At 40.0% G+C, this 15,970-nt stretch overlaps 1 protein-coding gene across 7 annotated transcripts in view; it reads left to right on the forward strand.

The window, feature by feature from the left end:
* MICAL2 (microtubule associated monooxygenase, calponin and LIM domain containing 2) overlaps nt 1–15,970 on the forward strand; it is a 149,199-nt gene that overhangs the window by 121,996 nt on the left and 11,233 nt on the right. For all 7 annotated transcript variants that reach the window (XM_087950957.1, XM_026664837.2, XM_087950954.1 and 4 more), the window contains 4 exons: nt 4,586–4,672; nt 6,635–6,728; nt 11,921–12,020; nt 13,726–13,816. In XM_087950957.1, coding sequence (XP_087807083.1) covers nt 4,586–4,672; nt 6,635–6,728; nt 11,921–12,020; nt 13,726–13,789 — 345 coding nt within the window. In that variant the 3' untranslated portion in view covers nt 13,790–13,816. The remainder of the gene's footprint in view (nt 1–4,585; nt 4,673–6,634; nt 6,729–11,920; nt 12,021–13,725; nt 13,817–15,970) is intronic.

Below are 15,970 nucleotides of genomic sequence, written 5' to 3' on the forward strand. Positions count from 1 at the left end.
AAAATGATGTGGCATGTATTACTGAAACCTGGATTGTGTGAGCTTGACACAGCTTTGTCCACCTGTATTTTCAGTGTACCTTTAGCCCAACAGTGGGATTGTGAGGATGGATTCTCAGTGATCCATAGGAAATACCAACTCATTTGCTAAAAAGCCTAATTTGGCTGGTTAAAAGGGCTTTGCACAAAGTTGAGTCAAGATGGGGAATATTATTTGGTGTCCTGATATTCTTTGTTGAGAGAGCTAAGCTGGTCTTTGATGCAAAATTACAGAACTTTAGGATAGATTTTTTTCTTCGAATTAGGTCAGCTGCATATTAAGGGTATTAAGACTATCCAACAGATCACTACATGGAGAGTGTGGTCTCATAGTGTCCATTACCTCTATTGCTCGATAGTGTTTGCCTGGGAAGATTTTCCAGAAACCAAAACATGTGATTCAGTAATGGAAAAATAGAACAGACTGTTGACACAATCTTACCACTTTTGATGCTGTAGAGCAGTGGCCCCCAACCTTTTTTGTACTCACGGCCTGGTACTGGCATCACAAAATGATCCACGGACCAGTACCGCATCAGCACGCATGACCAAGGCAAGGCGAGCTGAGCGACCAGCCAGCCAGCCATCCCCCGCTTCTCCCCGCCACCTTCAACTACTCCTTTGTACCTTTGCCGATGGGCTTTTCGGGCTCTTAATCTCCTCCTGAGTAACATGAGACTCCAGCGCCATCAGGACAGCTCTTCATTCGACCGCCTCGATGAAACTAAGGCGCAAGGATTCCTTCAGCACCCAAACGCCGCTTCCAACCGACGACCGACAAGCTCACCCGGAAGCACTTTCTCAAGCGCGTCAAACAAGATGGCGGCGCCCAAGTACCGCAGCTCCGGTAGAAAATGATCCACGGACCGGTACCGGTCCGGGCCCGTGGTTGGGGACCACTGCTGTAGAGTCTGTGCTTTTTTTCCTTGTTTTGAGCACGGGTCTCCAACCTTGGCAACTTAAGATTGTGGACTTCAACTCCCAGAGTACCTCAGCCAGCTTTGCTCTGGGAATTGAAGTCCACAAGTCTTAAAGTTGCCAAGGTTGGAGACCCCTGTTCTGGAGAATTCCACACAATGAAGCATTGGAGTAAACAACTATAGCAAAGGGATGGTTAGACCCACTTGGAAGTGAGATATGTGGCTTAGTAGATACAATCATGCCTCTTGTAAGTCATGAAGGTTATAAAGAAGGCTTACTTACCCCATTGCATCTCAGGTAATTGCCTATTAGAATGCTTTATTTTGCTCAAGGGTCTATTTTCATCTATTCCAACAAACTCAATCTGCATAAAGTATTTTAAGGATAAAGTCTTTTACTACCCAACTTGAATGCCAGACCCAAGGTGTCTTGGATTTTATTAAATAAAGAGCAGGCCCCCTCCACCCAACTCCTGCATCCTCACTATGAACATACTCAGTCAGGCTGTGCAAATAAGTTTCCATTTGGCAATCCCTGTGACAAAGTGGTGGTATCAGAATTGACACTCCCCCAACTCTTACTCCCTGTCCCATTGTGGTTTAATCATGTTACAAAAGGGGAATATCTAAGTTGAACATCCATTCCTGAAGAAAAAAGATAACTAAATACAACTTTCACCAACGACAGCCATGTTACAAAAACCCATTTACAGGCAAGGTGCTTGAGAAAATATTGCCTGTAAAACTGCTGACATTCTTGGAAGAATCCTATTAACACAGTCCTTTTCAGGCTGGCTTCCAGTCTGATTTTGGAACAAACTCAGCTATGGTCACCCTGTTAAATGACCTCCTGCAGAAAAGACAAAGGGAATATGTTTCACAGCCTAATGAGATGCTAGCAGGGAGTTAAATAGAACTGCCATAAATCAATTCTCTTACCAGCCATGCCAATGGTAAGACTATAAATCAGTCCTCAGTCTTTCACTGGTATTATAAGGATGCAGAATTTGACTTGGCCATTCACTGTGAGAATTCCAAGGGGTGAAATGTGGAATGTGGTCGAACCCACAGGATCAAAGAGCCAAGGGAGCAGGTAATAGATTCTCAGCACCAAGAATGGGCTACCACCAAATGTTGCTCAAGTAGAGCATAAAACTGCTGAGCAGTCATAAATATACTAGTCCCCTACGTTCCACACCAGATACAGCTGAAGCTCTGCAGCCTTATTTTGTTAGGTTTTGATCCTGCATATTCTCAACTTAAGGCAAATGGTTGTCATGCACAAAGGATCAGGACCTTATGTTAACTTGCAGCACAGAATATTTAATCAGATCAACACACAAACCTCTAGTCAACTAACAGTCAGCACTAAATTGGCACTAGATAAGGGTAACAAAATTCAAGGAGGGCTAGACTTGGATAATTTGTGGCAATGTAAGGACTCTAAGCTGATGACATATTTAATTCCACCACCATCCCAGCCCCCAACTCTGCCTTCTCTTACATTGGTTTCCTTGAGAGGCACTGCATTGAAGGAACAATGATGGAACCATGGTGGCCAAATACCACCCACCTTTACCTACTTTGACTGCCCTTGGTTATGGTGACATTGAGGGAGAAGAACAAGAACACAGAAAAGTTGGAAAGAAGATGTAAAAACATGAAAGCTAAAGTCTGATGATAGGCAGAGATGATAGGCAGAGCAGTAAAATGGTGGTGATAGGGAAAGCAGCTTGGAGAGAGGTGAAGAGGAGATTGTTAGTGGTAGCAGAGTAAAAAACCCAGAGTGCTGGCAGGAAATTAAGCCCAATATACTGGCAATTACACTGGAGGTCTAGACACCAGCAGGAAACCAAGTCCTCAGTGTTAGCAATTATTCCAAACAGCCTAGAGCACAGGCCCTAAACTAAGAGCCTGGCCTGGCAAGCAGAGGGGCTGAACACTGGCATACCCAACTGACGAAGACTATAGCAAACTCTTGAGCATTAGCTGCACTGGAAAAGGCCTAACAGTATGGCAGCTCAGTGCCAGTGAGAGGGTCCCAGTACCAGACTATGCAAAAATAACTGGGAGCAAAGTTTAAAATAAACAGAGACACAATAAAGCAATAAAGAAAAAGGAAAATGAATTACAATGCATGACATAACCTGCAGGCTAAAAACCGTGTTGATATAAAAAATAGAATTATAGAAGGTAAATTAAATGGTAGAAAATTGTGTAAAAACAAATGAGGCTGGAACCTCATATTTTAATTTAAAAGCACTATTTGGTGAATATCTGGTAATAAAAAAGATTCTGGTTGCAGGAATTCTCAAATGCTACCTAAATCCACAACACAGGTCTTTCACAAGTCTTTCCAGCTGTGGTCTTCTTGGTTCTCAAAGACTGTGTGGGTTTGCTTTTAATTCCAGATTTAAATCCTCAGCACCAGAATCAAACACTGTAACATCGGCATCTGGTCTTTTGGAACCAGTATTGGGGCTTGCTATCATCAGAATTCAGATGATGATATTTAGCCTGCTCCTTTTCTGAGGAAAATAATGTGTTTGGCTGAACTCTGAAAAGTATGCACCTCACTGATGCCCTTTGATATCCCCGTATCCTCATACATTGAAGGATGAGAACACAGTAGATTGACTCCTACGTGAAGGAACAGTACCAGAGTAGCGTTGGGTGGCCATATTTCTTCTGCAGGTGCTAGAAGACATTACTTTGTCTCCAGTACTATTTATGAAGCTGCTGAGGCTAGTCAGACGTGGCTGATTATGTGGAGATGAAGAGGAGGAGGGGGGGAGGGAGAGGGAGAGGGAGAAGAGGGAGAGGGAGGAGGAGGTGGAGAAACCAAGTGTAAAATCATTTATTTACTACCAAAATACTCCTCTGCATCTGCTCCTTGAAACTACAGCAACTCAAAGGTCACTTTATCCTAGCTAAATGGATGCTTGGGTGACCATGCAGAATCTCAGAGTGATTGGAGTGGCTTTCAGTGGCTTTCAGTGGCTGCAGATCTTTCACACAGTATCAAAGAGCAGGTCCAGAGAGACCCTTTGAGCAAAGCCTCTTACAGAATGATCTCCACAGACCAACCATTATGAAAAGATAAGTTTTACATTTTCCTTATAAATATCCGGCATTGCATTTTATTGCTATTTTTATTCTTTTCGTTTGTAATCAGAACAGGCATAAAGCACAATAAATAAAACATTTATATTGACATTTTTAATATTAAATGTTCCTGCATTTTGCATGAAGGTACTCTATTTTTTCTTTTCATGGTGGAGTATATCTTTTAATATTTTGCCACAGTGGTAAGTTAAGGAAGATTTGAATGTAATGCCAGATTCCCTAATGTTTACTTTAGCACTACCAGGATTATTATTACCTTGGTTTTATAGATGTGGTGTTTTATCTTAATTGACAGAACATTACCATTTCCATTATCGACAGAAAATGTTAATGCCTAACTAAGACTGCGGTTAGGCCTTTCTTGACAAATGGCTCAGACTGTCCCAGCTAACATAGTCATAGGCTACTTAACATTCACATTAAAAGAAAAGTCTATGAAAATCTGTGGCTAAGTACAAAGTATTGATTTCCTTTGGTATGTGCTGTTGTTTATTTCTGCAGGTCAAAAGTAGAAGAAACAAAAGGTTAGAAAAAGAAACAAAGCAACTGGTTAAACAAAAGGAACTAAATAGACTTCACAAAGCACAGGTATTTTAGCTTCTTACCCTTCATGTAATGTATTCAACAGTAAAATATTTGGCCAGTTTGGATGCATTGTCTTCTGCCATATTATTGGGAAACTGCAAAAATATTCCCCTTCATTAATGCTTAGTATGTCCTTATGAAGATGGCTCAGTGGAGCCATATGTTCCTTCACTGTTCTCTTGACAAGAAATTTGAAATGATTTTTATTTATCCTATTCTGAAGATATTTCCTGGTAGCGAACATGCCCTTTCTTTGTCATTTCTTCTATCTGTTCCATGTTTAGATTTATTTGTTTGATTTTTATCCCACCTTTATTATTGCTTATAAATTACTCAAGGTCAAAAACATGCTACCATCCACCACACTCATGAGTTCAATGAAGCCCGGAACTCCACAAGCAATTCCATCAACAGACAAATTAACCTACAACCAGCCTAAAAACCCCTCAGAACCCAAATCAACCGCATAGCCAACCAGAGATAGCACTGATGCTCAACCAACCCACGCAACTCCCCACCACCAGCAGTTCACCTCCCAATCACCCTGACCTGATGTAACCTCCCTATTACAAGACCCGTCACAAGACTCTCACTGATGACTCACACCTACGTATCACAAGACCCTCACCTGTCACACTCACACCCTTATAAACAGAAGAATAGTGACACTGACATCCCCTAAACTCAGCTGAAGATGTTAGCTAGCCTAGTAACAAAATGCTCGGAAACCAACCCACAAGCTCAAAGAATGAACTTTCACCCTCATCCTACAGATATTCGCCACTATTGCAAACTCCTTCCTCTTTCTATTTTCCTCATAACAATACTGTGAGGTGAGTTGGGCTAAAAGTGAATGGCTGGCCCAAAGTCACCCAGGCAGTTTTTCATGCCTAAGGTGGGGACTAGAACTCACAGTCACTTTGTTCCTAGGCTAACACCTTAATTACTAAACCAAACTGGCATTCCAGGTTGCCCAATTCTGTACCTCTTTATGCACTATCCATCTCTCCACAGGTCTCAAAATTTTATATTAATTTCCTTTCTTTTTAGCTTTGTACATTTTCATTTTTACCTGTGCTATTTTCTTTTCTTGGACTGATGGCTTTATGTTCATCAATTCATTTTACTGACAAAATCTGTGGGCCTTAGAAGCTCTGCAACCAGACTCTTTTATGTGCGCTGTTATTGTGGATAATCTTAGTACTTTTTCTGGTGGAATAGGTTGTACAGTAGCTATTATCCCAGGTGCATGACTGCTAAAGAACGGTTAGGCACTTTTGTTGGTACTATTATGGTTCCTGACAATATTTGACAGCAGAAACATACGTATATATGCCTTAATCTGTGTTTAAATTTTCTTGGGATAGAGACTTAAAAAAACACCCAAAGATATATGTTAACGTATGCTGAAAGGCCTACATTTAGTTCCCGTATCTCTACGTAACAGTTAGGAAAATAGCAATATCATCATAATGAGTCACTGTCTAATTGAATAGAGAGCCATGAAGTAGATACAAGTAGTCCTCAACTTACAACAGTTCATTTAGTGACTGTTCAAAATTACAACGGGACTGAAAAAAGTTACTTATGACAATGTTTTTCACACTTAAGACATTGCAACAGTCCCACAGTCACTTGATCAAAATTCAGATGCTTGGCAATTGACTCCTATTTATGACCATTGCAGTGTCATGTGATTAGCTTTTCAGACCTTCTGACAGGCAAAGTCAGTGGGGAAGCCAGATTCACTGAACAATCACGTTACTAACTTGTTACAACTGCAATGATTCACTTAACAACTGTAGCAAGCAAGGTCGTGAAATGGAGCAAAACTAACTTAACAAACGTCTCACTTATCAACAGAAATTTTGGGCTCAGTTGTGATTGTAAGTTGAGGATTAGCTGTATACCAAAACAGCACCTTTGAAGGTTTTATTTCTTAGATTAATTTATTCATTTATCCAGGCTATCCAACGGTTATTGGAAGAAGTAGAAGAGCAACAGAGAGCCCTTGAGGTGTATGGTGTTCAGTTGGAGAGGGAACTACGAGGAGAAGCAGGTGAGAATGGCAGAAAAATGTGTGATTTGAAGAACATGCCAGCCGTCCTGAAGCTGTTTGAGAAGTTGTACAAAAAAATTCATTTGCATTTTATCTTTTATCCTCCTAGAATAGATTGGGATAGAATGGGATACAGGAAACTTTTAGGCTTGTGGGCATTTTTGATTATGTGAGAACTTTCCCCCTTGGTATCATGTGACGATTGTTGGGGACAGCATGGCTAATCTTGAGATGTACAGGACAATGCCCAACCACCTACAAGTGAGCAGCTGGAGTAGGTGGCAATTTGGTTAATGTTCGAGAGGCCACAAGAACATTCCACCTTGTAAACTAGATTGGGGAATTAAAACAAAATGGCAATTCACTTCTACTGTATATAATGTTAATGAAGTCATCCAGAATCAAGCTGTTATCAATTGCTCATGTTTATTTAGTGATAAATTTAAAGCTGCCCAGAATCACCTTATAAGTGAGATGGATGGCGTAAATATTAAATAAACAAACAAGCAAACAAACTTGGGCAGTGAATTCCAGTGTCTCCCCACCAAATGAAGGAAGGAAAGCAGGTATATTTAAATCTACCCATTGAAACAAACAGATACTGGAAAGGAAAAGGAATTTTTGCTACAACTCAGACCAGTATTACTGAAAATTAATAGAGGAGATCAGAAAGTAATTGTAAATCTGTATTCTTATGGCCATATCTCATGTAACTACACGTTTCCATTAGAAGAGGCAAAATTTAAAAGGGGGTAGAATTCTAGCACTTTATACTTGTGATCAATCAATTAATTTGATTTATTGTGGTCAAAGTCCAGCACACATTATGCTTGGATATCAAAAAGAATAAGAGAAAGATGAAGGAACTATTTTCTTTTGCATTCAGTCACCCTCTCCCTCTTTCCCTTTTATTACTTAGAGTGCCCTGCGGCAGCTGCAGGCTTGCAGGAGGTGAGTTAGAATGCCTCTGCACCTGCGCAAAGTGCACATTTGGTATGTGCTCACACACAAAGTGTGTGCACGCACACAAAGCGCATCCACCAAGCCACGCCCACTGAACCGGTGGTTAAAAATATTTGAATCCCATCACTGATCTCCTCCCTTCCTAAGGAGCAGAGGTGGTATTCAGCAGGTTATGACCAGTTCTGGAGAACCGGTAGTAGAAATTTTGAGTAGTTCGGAGAACCGGCAAATATCACCTCTGACTGGCCCCACCCCCATCTATTCTCTGCCTCCCAAATCCCAGCTGATTGGCTGGCTCTTCTTTTGTTGCCCTGCACAGAAGAACGGAGCTGGAAAGCAGGTTAGTGGGGTGGGGAGGCTGCCCACCAAGCCACACCCACAGAACTGGTAGTAAAAAAATTTGAATCCCACCACTGCTAAGAAGACACCTTTCTCTCCGGTGACACCAACATTACATTATAGAAAGACTGGAGGGAGGAGGAAGACAAGCTTTGAGTAGGCACTGGAGGCCATTTTGCTTAGTGCAGAGGTCTCCAAACTTGAAAACCTTTAAGATTTGTGGACTTATAACTCCCAGGCTTCCCCATGCTGGCTGGTGAATTCTGGGAGTTGAAGTCCACAAGTCTTAAAGTTGCTAAAGACTCCTGGCTTAGCAGGCAGAATAAAATGTAATTGTCTGGAGGCATCCTGATGCCTTTGAGCATCACTGTGGGCACCAGCACATCTAAAGCACAGGCAATTGTAAGATGTCATAGGTAGGACTGAATATGTTTTCTAGCAGCTTTAGCGCTAATGCAGAGCAATGGTACTTTTTTTTTTTAAACAGATGGTTGGAAGAGCAAACAGTTACTTAATTGCTCCAAAGTATGCCAAATTACTTTTCAGCCCACAGCAGGTGGTACCTTTTAAAAATTGCTGTCTTCATCATGCATTTTGTCTTGTGAGAGAAAGACTTTAGATTTGCCTTGTTGCTGAGCATAAATTTCTTGCTGTGAGCTGGCCTTATTCCATGTTTCCCCCAAGAAGGCTGGTTGCTTGCTCCGAGTACCATGTTAGAATGGAATTGTTGCTGATCTTTCCAGCTCATATGCAACCTTGTAAATTACACATCAGAGGCACTTGATCATCTCCATTCTCCCTGATCTGGTATCTCATTGTTCCATCTGCACTAATTCAACGGTAGCAACAGTTTCTTATAAAAGGGGCACCAAGCAAGCAGGCCATAGCAAATGATACTGATGCAAGGACACTGCTATTAAAGGGAGGAAAAAAAACCTCCTACAAGAGTCTTTGTCAAAAGCATTTCTATCTACTGTAACGAAAATAAAAACAAGGGTTCTCATATGAATGGAGCAAATGGGTTAAGCTGCCCAAAGTCTTAAGAACTGAATATTTGTAGCATTCAACAATGTACAGACTTTTAGTTAGGCTTGCTAAGTTGTTATGCCATTATTGACTTGGCATGGCTTGGGAGATGGAAGATTTCTGCTCCATTCCCCATCATTAGTAATTTAATTCCTTTAATTAGGGTCAATTTTTCCCCCTGTTCTCTATTGATTGATCGACAGAAGCTGCTGTTCTAAAAGAGGGACTGATTACTTCTCATTTGTCAACCTTACATGTAGATTTGGCAAACAACCTAAGAAATTTATTAATTTGGTGTTAACCATGTTTATGTTGTTAATGTATAGTTACAGCTCTTACGGTTCTGTTCGTTCAGCCTTTAGAAATATAGTACTTTATTGCTTTAATAAATAACCAGGTCTTATTAGATTAAGCTGTATTTAGGCAGGGCTGTGCTTATGGAGTTCAAGTGATTTAATAGGTGTTATTATGGTAATTAGAAAATCATCACAGTTAAGCAATATTATTGAGCTGCAAAGGTTCTTAATAACCAAATTTAGAGAAAAGGCCTGCAAACAGTAGTCTTCCATGACATTAATGCAACTCCCCTCTAATAATTGTGTGAGAGTGAAATGAAAGGCTCTTTTGTTAGGGGGAATTACTCATTAGCTACTGGACTGAATAAGAGACTGTGGAGGGTGAAATAAAGTGCTCTAAAGGCACTGAGCAAAATGTGTCTAAGAGGATCACAACTGGAGCAACAACCACGTACGCATTAGAAAAACCTCAAATAATCTTAGCCTTATGAATACCATTAAAATTATTACTGGGGCACGGACTAGGTTAATTGTGATCTGTTCCTCTTTTTCTTTTAAAGTTCTTCTGGAGCAGCCTCTCATTTAGGCACTGATTTTAATTCTGTGCAACTTAATTTTAGTACAGCTAGATTACAGGGGTGTCAAACTTGCGGCGTCATGTTGTCATGTGATGTATTGTTATTTTTTTCGCCTTCACTAAACTGGGGGTGGGCGTGGCCAGTGCATGACACATCCGGCCTGCGGACCACAAGTTTGACACCCCTGAGCTGGAACGTCAGCTGAATTCTGAAATCCCTGTTTCCCTAAAGCTTTTCTATACAGGTTCATATTCCATCACTGGCAATGGGATATCAAAAGATAAATCCTGGTTGTTTCGTTTTATTGTTTTATATATCTCTACTTTGTGTGAGAGCTACTGAAAGTACAGATTTTTTCCAACGTGATATATCAGTATAAGGTTGTACTGTATATCATCACAAATTGGAAGTGCCGCAGACTGAGGTGGGACCATGTGACAAACCCTTGCGCATTTACAAAAATGCAGGGCCTGGTTGTATGAACAACTAAGCATGTATAATGTGTTCCAGAGAAAGAGAGATACTCTTTAAAATATAAATGGTAGAAACAAACCGTAGGAATATCCTCTGCCTTCATGCTGTAATTGAGAGTTTCTCAAAAATCTGATTTGAAAAGTATTGGAAGCTATTTGGTGAAAAAGCATTTTGAATAAGTGAAATAAATAATTCATGCTGGACATGAATACATAATATTATCCCCAACTTGTCTCTGTCTTACAGCTCTCTGCCCTTTTGCTTCACTTCAAAAGTAGCAAATTTTGCCTTTTTAGTACAAGGTATGCCAGGTGGTCAGTCTGTGGCAAGTTATTTCTCCTGCCACACCTGGCAGGAAAAATGGGAAATAGCTGCAGAGAAGAACAGTGGTCTTAGAGTGGTCATTTTGTACAATTGGAGAACAAGTGGCAGAAGGCTTGTTTTTTCCCTACTTGTCTTCTGCTTTTCTTACCACTGGTGGCAGGAGAAGTGAAGGGAAAGGAGGAGGAGACCATCTCCTTTGGTGTCAGTTCTCCAACCCTAGAGAGACATGGTCATATCTGGTCCTAAAGAAGGCATTCTTCAATAGGGCTCTCAATTTTCCCTCTTTTCCGGTGCAGACAAGATCTTTATTCTACTTCATTGCTGGAAATGTGATCAGCCCCTTGTTAAGCCAGCACTGTTTTCTGTTGGCTCCAGGGGTGGGATTCTACCAGTTCTGTCCACTTCTGTAGAACCGGTTGCTCTGAAAAGCAGCAAACAGAGAGCATACATAAAACCGGTTCTATGTTTGCTGCTGTTTTGGCCCACCCACCTGCCCGGGCTCTTACCTGACCTTTATTTCCTGCATTTTCAACCGCAGCTGCTTTGCACAACACAGCTGCAGTTGAAAAAGCAGGGGAAAAAGTGCTTTTTCAACTGCTGTGCACCCGCGCGCAGCTGTCCAGGCAGCTAGATGACGACAATATACACGCGCACGCAGCAAAATGTAAAATCACCGAACCGGTAGTTACACCGGTCGGATCCCTCTGCTGGCTGGCTCCCATGCTGGATAACAGCACTTGCATGCTGCTGTGAAGAACAACCCTGTGGGATCAAAAATGGAACTTAACTTTTTAATAATATGCCTTCTAGCCTTCATGTCTATGAAGATTCTCAGTCACCAGGTCATGGTTGTCTCAAAGGTGTTTTTTTTTCTTATTCAAGAAGCAACTGGACTTTCTGGCATTTCTTTGAAGACGTTTCACTTCTCATCCAAGAAGTTTCTTCAGCTCAGCTTTGAAGAAACGTCTTCAAAGAAAAACCAGAAAGTCCAGTTGCCTCTTGGGGAAAAAAAAAAAACACCTTTGGGACTTCTAGCCTTCAGTTCAGCAGCTGCAATATTTGAAAATGCTTAGAAAATACAACTGGAGTATTTTGGAAGAGGACATTTTAATAACCGCTACTCTATATTGGATGCAATTTTTCGGATGGGGGAAAAAAACTAATTCTAGCATTTTTAAAATTTCTCAAACAGATTCAAGGACACAAGATGAATCTGAATTATTACATGAATGGTTTGAACTAGTACTGGAAAAGAACAGATTAATGCGCTATGAAGCTGAACTCTTGACCATGTAAGTCAGAACTGGCAGTTTGCATCAATGGTGAGAATATATGTACTGTATGCATGTATATATTTATGGATGCCAGAAGATTTTCTCTTTCCAGCATATATATGTCCCTTACTGAGCTAAACTCTTGTGTTACTCCTTGCATATGTATTTTTATTTTGGTTTGAAGTTAATTAATCTTTTTAATACTATCCTTCATGAAAAGCCTTGATGGAATATCTTCTAAGGGCACTTTCATGCTGATTTGAAATCTTTACTAGGGAGGGAGGGAGGGAGGAAGGAAGGAAGGAAGGAAGGAAGAGGGAAGACGTTTTATACTTTTTACCTTTGAATTAAGACAATCCTAGTCAATCCTAATCTTAAACAATTTGTACATTTTATTGCTGTGATATATTCATTCATGAGCTGTATATTTGTACAAAGCTGTACATTTCCTGCTTTGTTTCCTGATCCTGTTTTCCTTTCATATCCCATTTCTTATTCTATTTATTGCATTTATAAGACTGAGTAGTCCTTAGTACTCTCTGAGCTTGCTTCAGCAAGTTCAGAGAGCAGCTCCTCATTTCAATCCTGAGCTACAAATATTTTCCTTTATTTGTATTTATAATATATTTGTTTTGAGCCCTAATAATGTTGTGTGGGTGGCACACAACAAATTTGTGAACAATGATCCAAAAAAAAGAATGACCTACATCATTAAAACACTCAAATATATAAAATAGTGAACCAAACTTGATAACCCTATGACTATTATTAAGTGTTGTACCTTATGATTCTTGACTCTTGATGAATGTATCTTTTCTTTTATGCACACTGAGAGCATTTACACCAAGACAAATTCCTTGTGTCCAATCATACTTGGCCAATAAAGAATTCTATTCTATTCTATTCTATTCTATTCTATTCTATTCTATTCTATTCTATTCTATTCTATTCTATTCTATTCTATAATTAAACAAACTAAAAGACTACACATATCTGGACCCCAATATTTGGCTAAAAAGCTAGGTTTCAGTGGCTTTTCTCAAGGCAAGGAGAATAAGGACTGTCATATACAGATAATCCTTGACTTATGACCACAACTGGGACAAGAATTTCCATTGATAAGCAAGGGGACTGTTAAGTTCTTGTGTCTGATTTTGCAACCTGTTTCCCACAGTTGTTAAGCAAGTCACCACATTCTTAATTGAATCATGTGGCCATTAAGCAAATATGGCTTCCCCTGCTGACCTTGCTCATCAGAAGCTGTCTGAGAAGGTCGCAAATGGCAATCACATGACCCCAGGATGCCGGTGGCCAAGTGACTGAATTTTGATCACATGACCATGGATATGCTGCAGGGCCAGTTGTAAGCAACTTTTCAGTGCCATTGTAACTTTGGTTTTAAGTCAAGGATTACCTATATCAGAGGGAAGAATCACTCCAGGGGATATTATACCACACCAAGCTATTTTTTTTACAACATTTTTATGTGTGTGACTTTTATGCTCGCCAAGAAAAGCATGTTTCAATCTCATGGGGAGGCAGTGTTTTCAAAATTAGCCAAGTTAATAGGTTTACAGGTCAAAAATGAAGATAGAAATGGAAATGAACTTGGGCACCTTTTATTGCATTGCTCAAAAAAATAAGGATCTTGATCAACTTTGTGTAGAATGATAGGAGTTATCAAAGGATCGGTCATCATAGTGGCATCTTTTTCTTGTTCCAGAGCCAAAGATATAGAACTGGAAGATCATCAGAATGACTGGAGGAGAACCGAGATAGAAAACTAACTATTGGTGATAAAGTAGATGTTTAAGGTATTGGCATAAAGTTTATTTTGTATACAAAATCAATCTATGTCCACCTGAAAATGGGTAGAGTTAGTGCTCGTTTTCCAAACACATTGAGACTGGTAACTCTCTCGCCAAGCAACAGTTGTAAGGGGGAGAAATCACTCCTTACTTACAACAGTAGTTTTTCATTTCCAGCTGTGGTTGTGGTTATTTAATAAAATAAAATAATTTCTTTTTCTTTTTTTTAATTTTTATTGGTTTTTAAAAACAAACATAAACGAACAAAACATAAAAACATCAAACTGTCTTCCATATGTGTACATACAGAGTGCCGGTTGGTTTACAAAGTGTTTTGTGCTTCCATTTCGTAGTCTTCAATTACAATTACATTACATGTAATCTCATATTGTCAATCAAAAATTAAATACCTTAGTATCATTATTAATCAATCATTTGACTATACTTTTATTCATTCATGTTTTACAAGATAAATATAATTTACTTAATTTATTTTATAACAGTTCATATTATCATCCCAAATCTATCCTAAAATCATTTTGGAGATATAATAAGAAGTACATCTTTATATATTTATTATTTTCTAAAAGTCTACATATTTCATTACTGTATTTTATTGTCTAACCATTGATAGAAAAGATCCCAAATTTTATAAAATTGTTTATCCTGTTGTTCTCTAATTTCAAATGTCAATCTACTCATTTCAGCACATTCCAATATTTTCTTAATGATTTCCTCCCGTGATGGTATTTTCTCATTTTTCCAGTTTTTAGCAAATACAGTCCTAGCCACTGTTAATACATTTATAATCAGGTATTTCAAGTCTTTACTATATATTTCAGGTAAAATTCCCAATAAACATATCTCTGGTTTCAAGTCTATATGTTTTTTTGTCATTTTTTCCAACCACGTGTGGATTTTACTCCAGTATTTTTTAGCATCCGCACAAGTCCACCACATATGGTAATATGAGCCAGGTGTCTGATGACATTTCCAACATTTTTTGGATTTATTCTTGAACATTCTTGCTATTCTTGTGGGGGGAAATGCCACCTGTAAAACATTTTATACAAATTTTCTTTATATGCTGTTGACATTGTCATTTTATAATTTTAAGACCACAATTTTTGCCATTTCTCTAAATCGATCCCATATCCAAAATTCTTCCCCCAAGCAATCATAGTTTCTTTAACTTGTTCTTCTTCTAATTTAATTTCTAATAAATATCCAAACAGTTTTTAAATCACCTTTTCATCACTACCTGTCAAAATCTTATCTAAATCAGTCAATTTATCATAGAAACTGTTCCGAACTAAGCAACTCGTTAGTTTGCATTTCTAATAGTTTTCCTTCCACGACAGGCTCGTAAACCTGCACTTCTGATTGGCCCGCTAATGGCGGATTGTGATTGGTCGCTTTTGGCTGATCTGATTGGCTGTTGGCGGGTCGCCGCTGATTGGACGCTCCCAGCGCGGCAAACTCAAATCATTGGGTGTTTTGACAGCAGCCAGCTCTATAAAAGGAGCTGCTGCTGCCCAAGTATTTGCTCTGTTCTGAAGTCACTAATAAAGAGTTGGAGTCACTATTCGATGCCTTGTCTCCGTTCTTTGCGCCCACTCTCCCAGACATAACACTGGCGACGAAGGTGGGATGCGGAGACGATAGAGCTGACTGAGCACTCGCTGAACACTAACAGAGCACGTGGCTGATAGCGCACCAATAGCGGCAGAATGACCAGCGGCGCCATACCACCCGCTCCATTTGACCCAGCCAACGAAGACTGGGACTCGTATATGGACAGGTTTCAGATGTTCTTGGAAACCAATTACTTGAAGGATGCTACGCCTGGCAAGAAACGAGCTGTATTCCTGACCCATTGAGGACCCGCCGTTTTCAAGATGGCAAAGGCACTCGCTAAACCAGCAGAAGTCAAGACGATGGACTGGGACAACCTCGCCCCAATCCTCCGGGCCCATTATGCCCCAGCGGTGCCAACACTCATCAGGAGACACGAGTTTTACCAGAGGGACCAACAGGAAAGCGAAAGTGTTGGAGACTTCATCGCGGACCTCAGAAACCTGGGGGACTCTGTGGCTTCGCAAACCTAGAGGAAGCCATGAGAGATCGAATCGTTCTGGGTCTAAAAGACCCCACAACCCA

The sequence above is a fragment of the Notechis scutatus genome, chromosome 1, assembly GCF_049901735.1.
Source record: "Notechis scutatus isolate UNSWTSFEM ecotype Mainland chromosome 1, rNotScu1.2, whole genome shotgun sequence".
NCBI lineage: Eukaryota > Metazoa > Chordata > Lepidosauria > Squamata > Elapidae > Notechis > Notechis scutatus.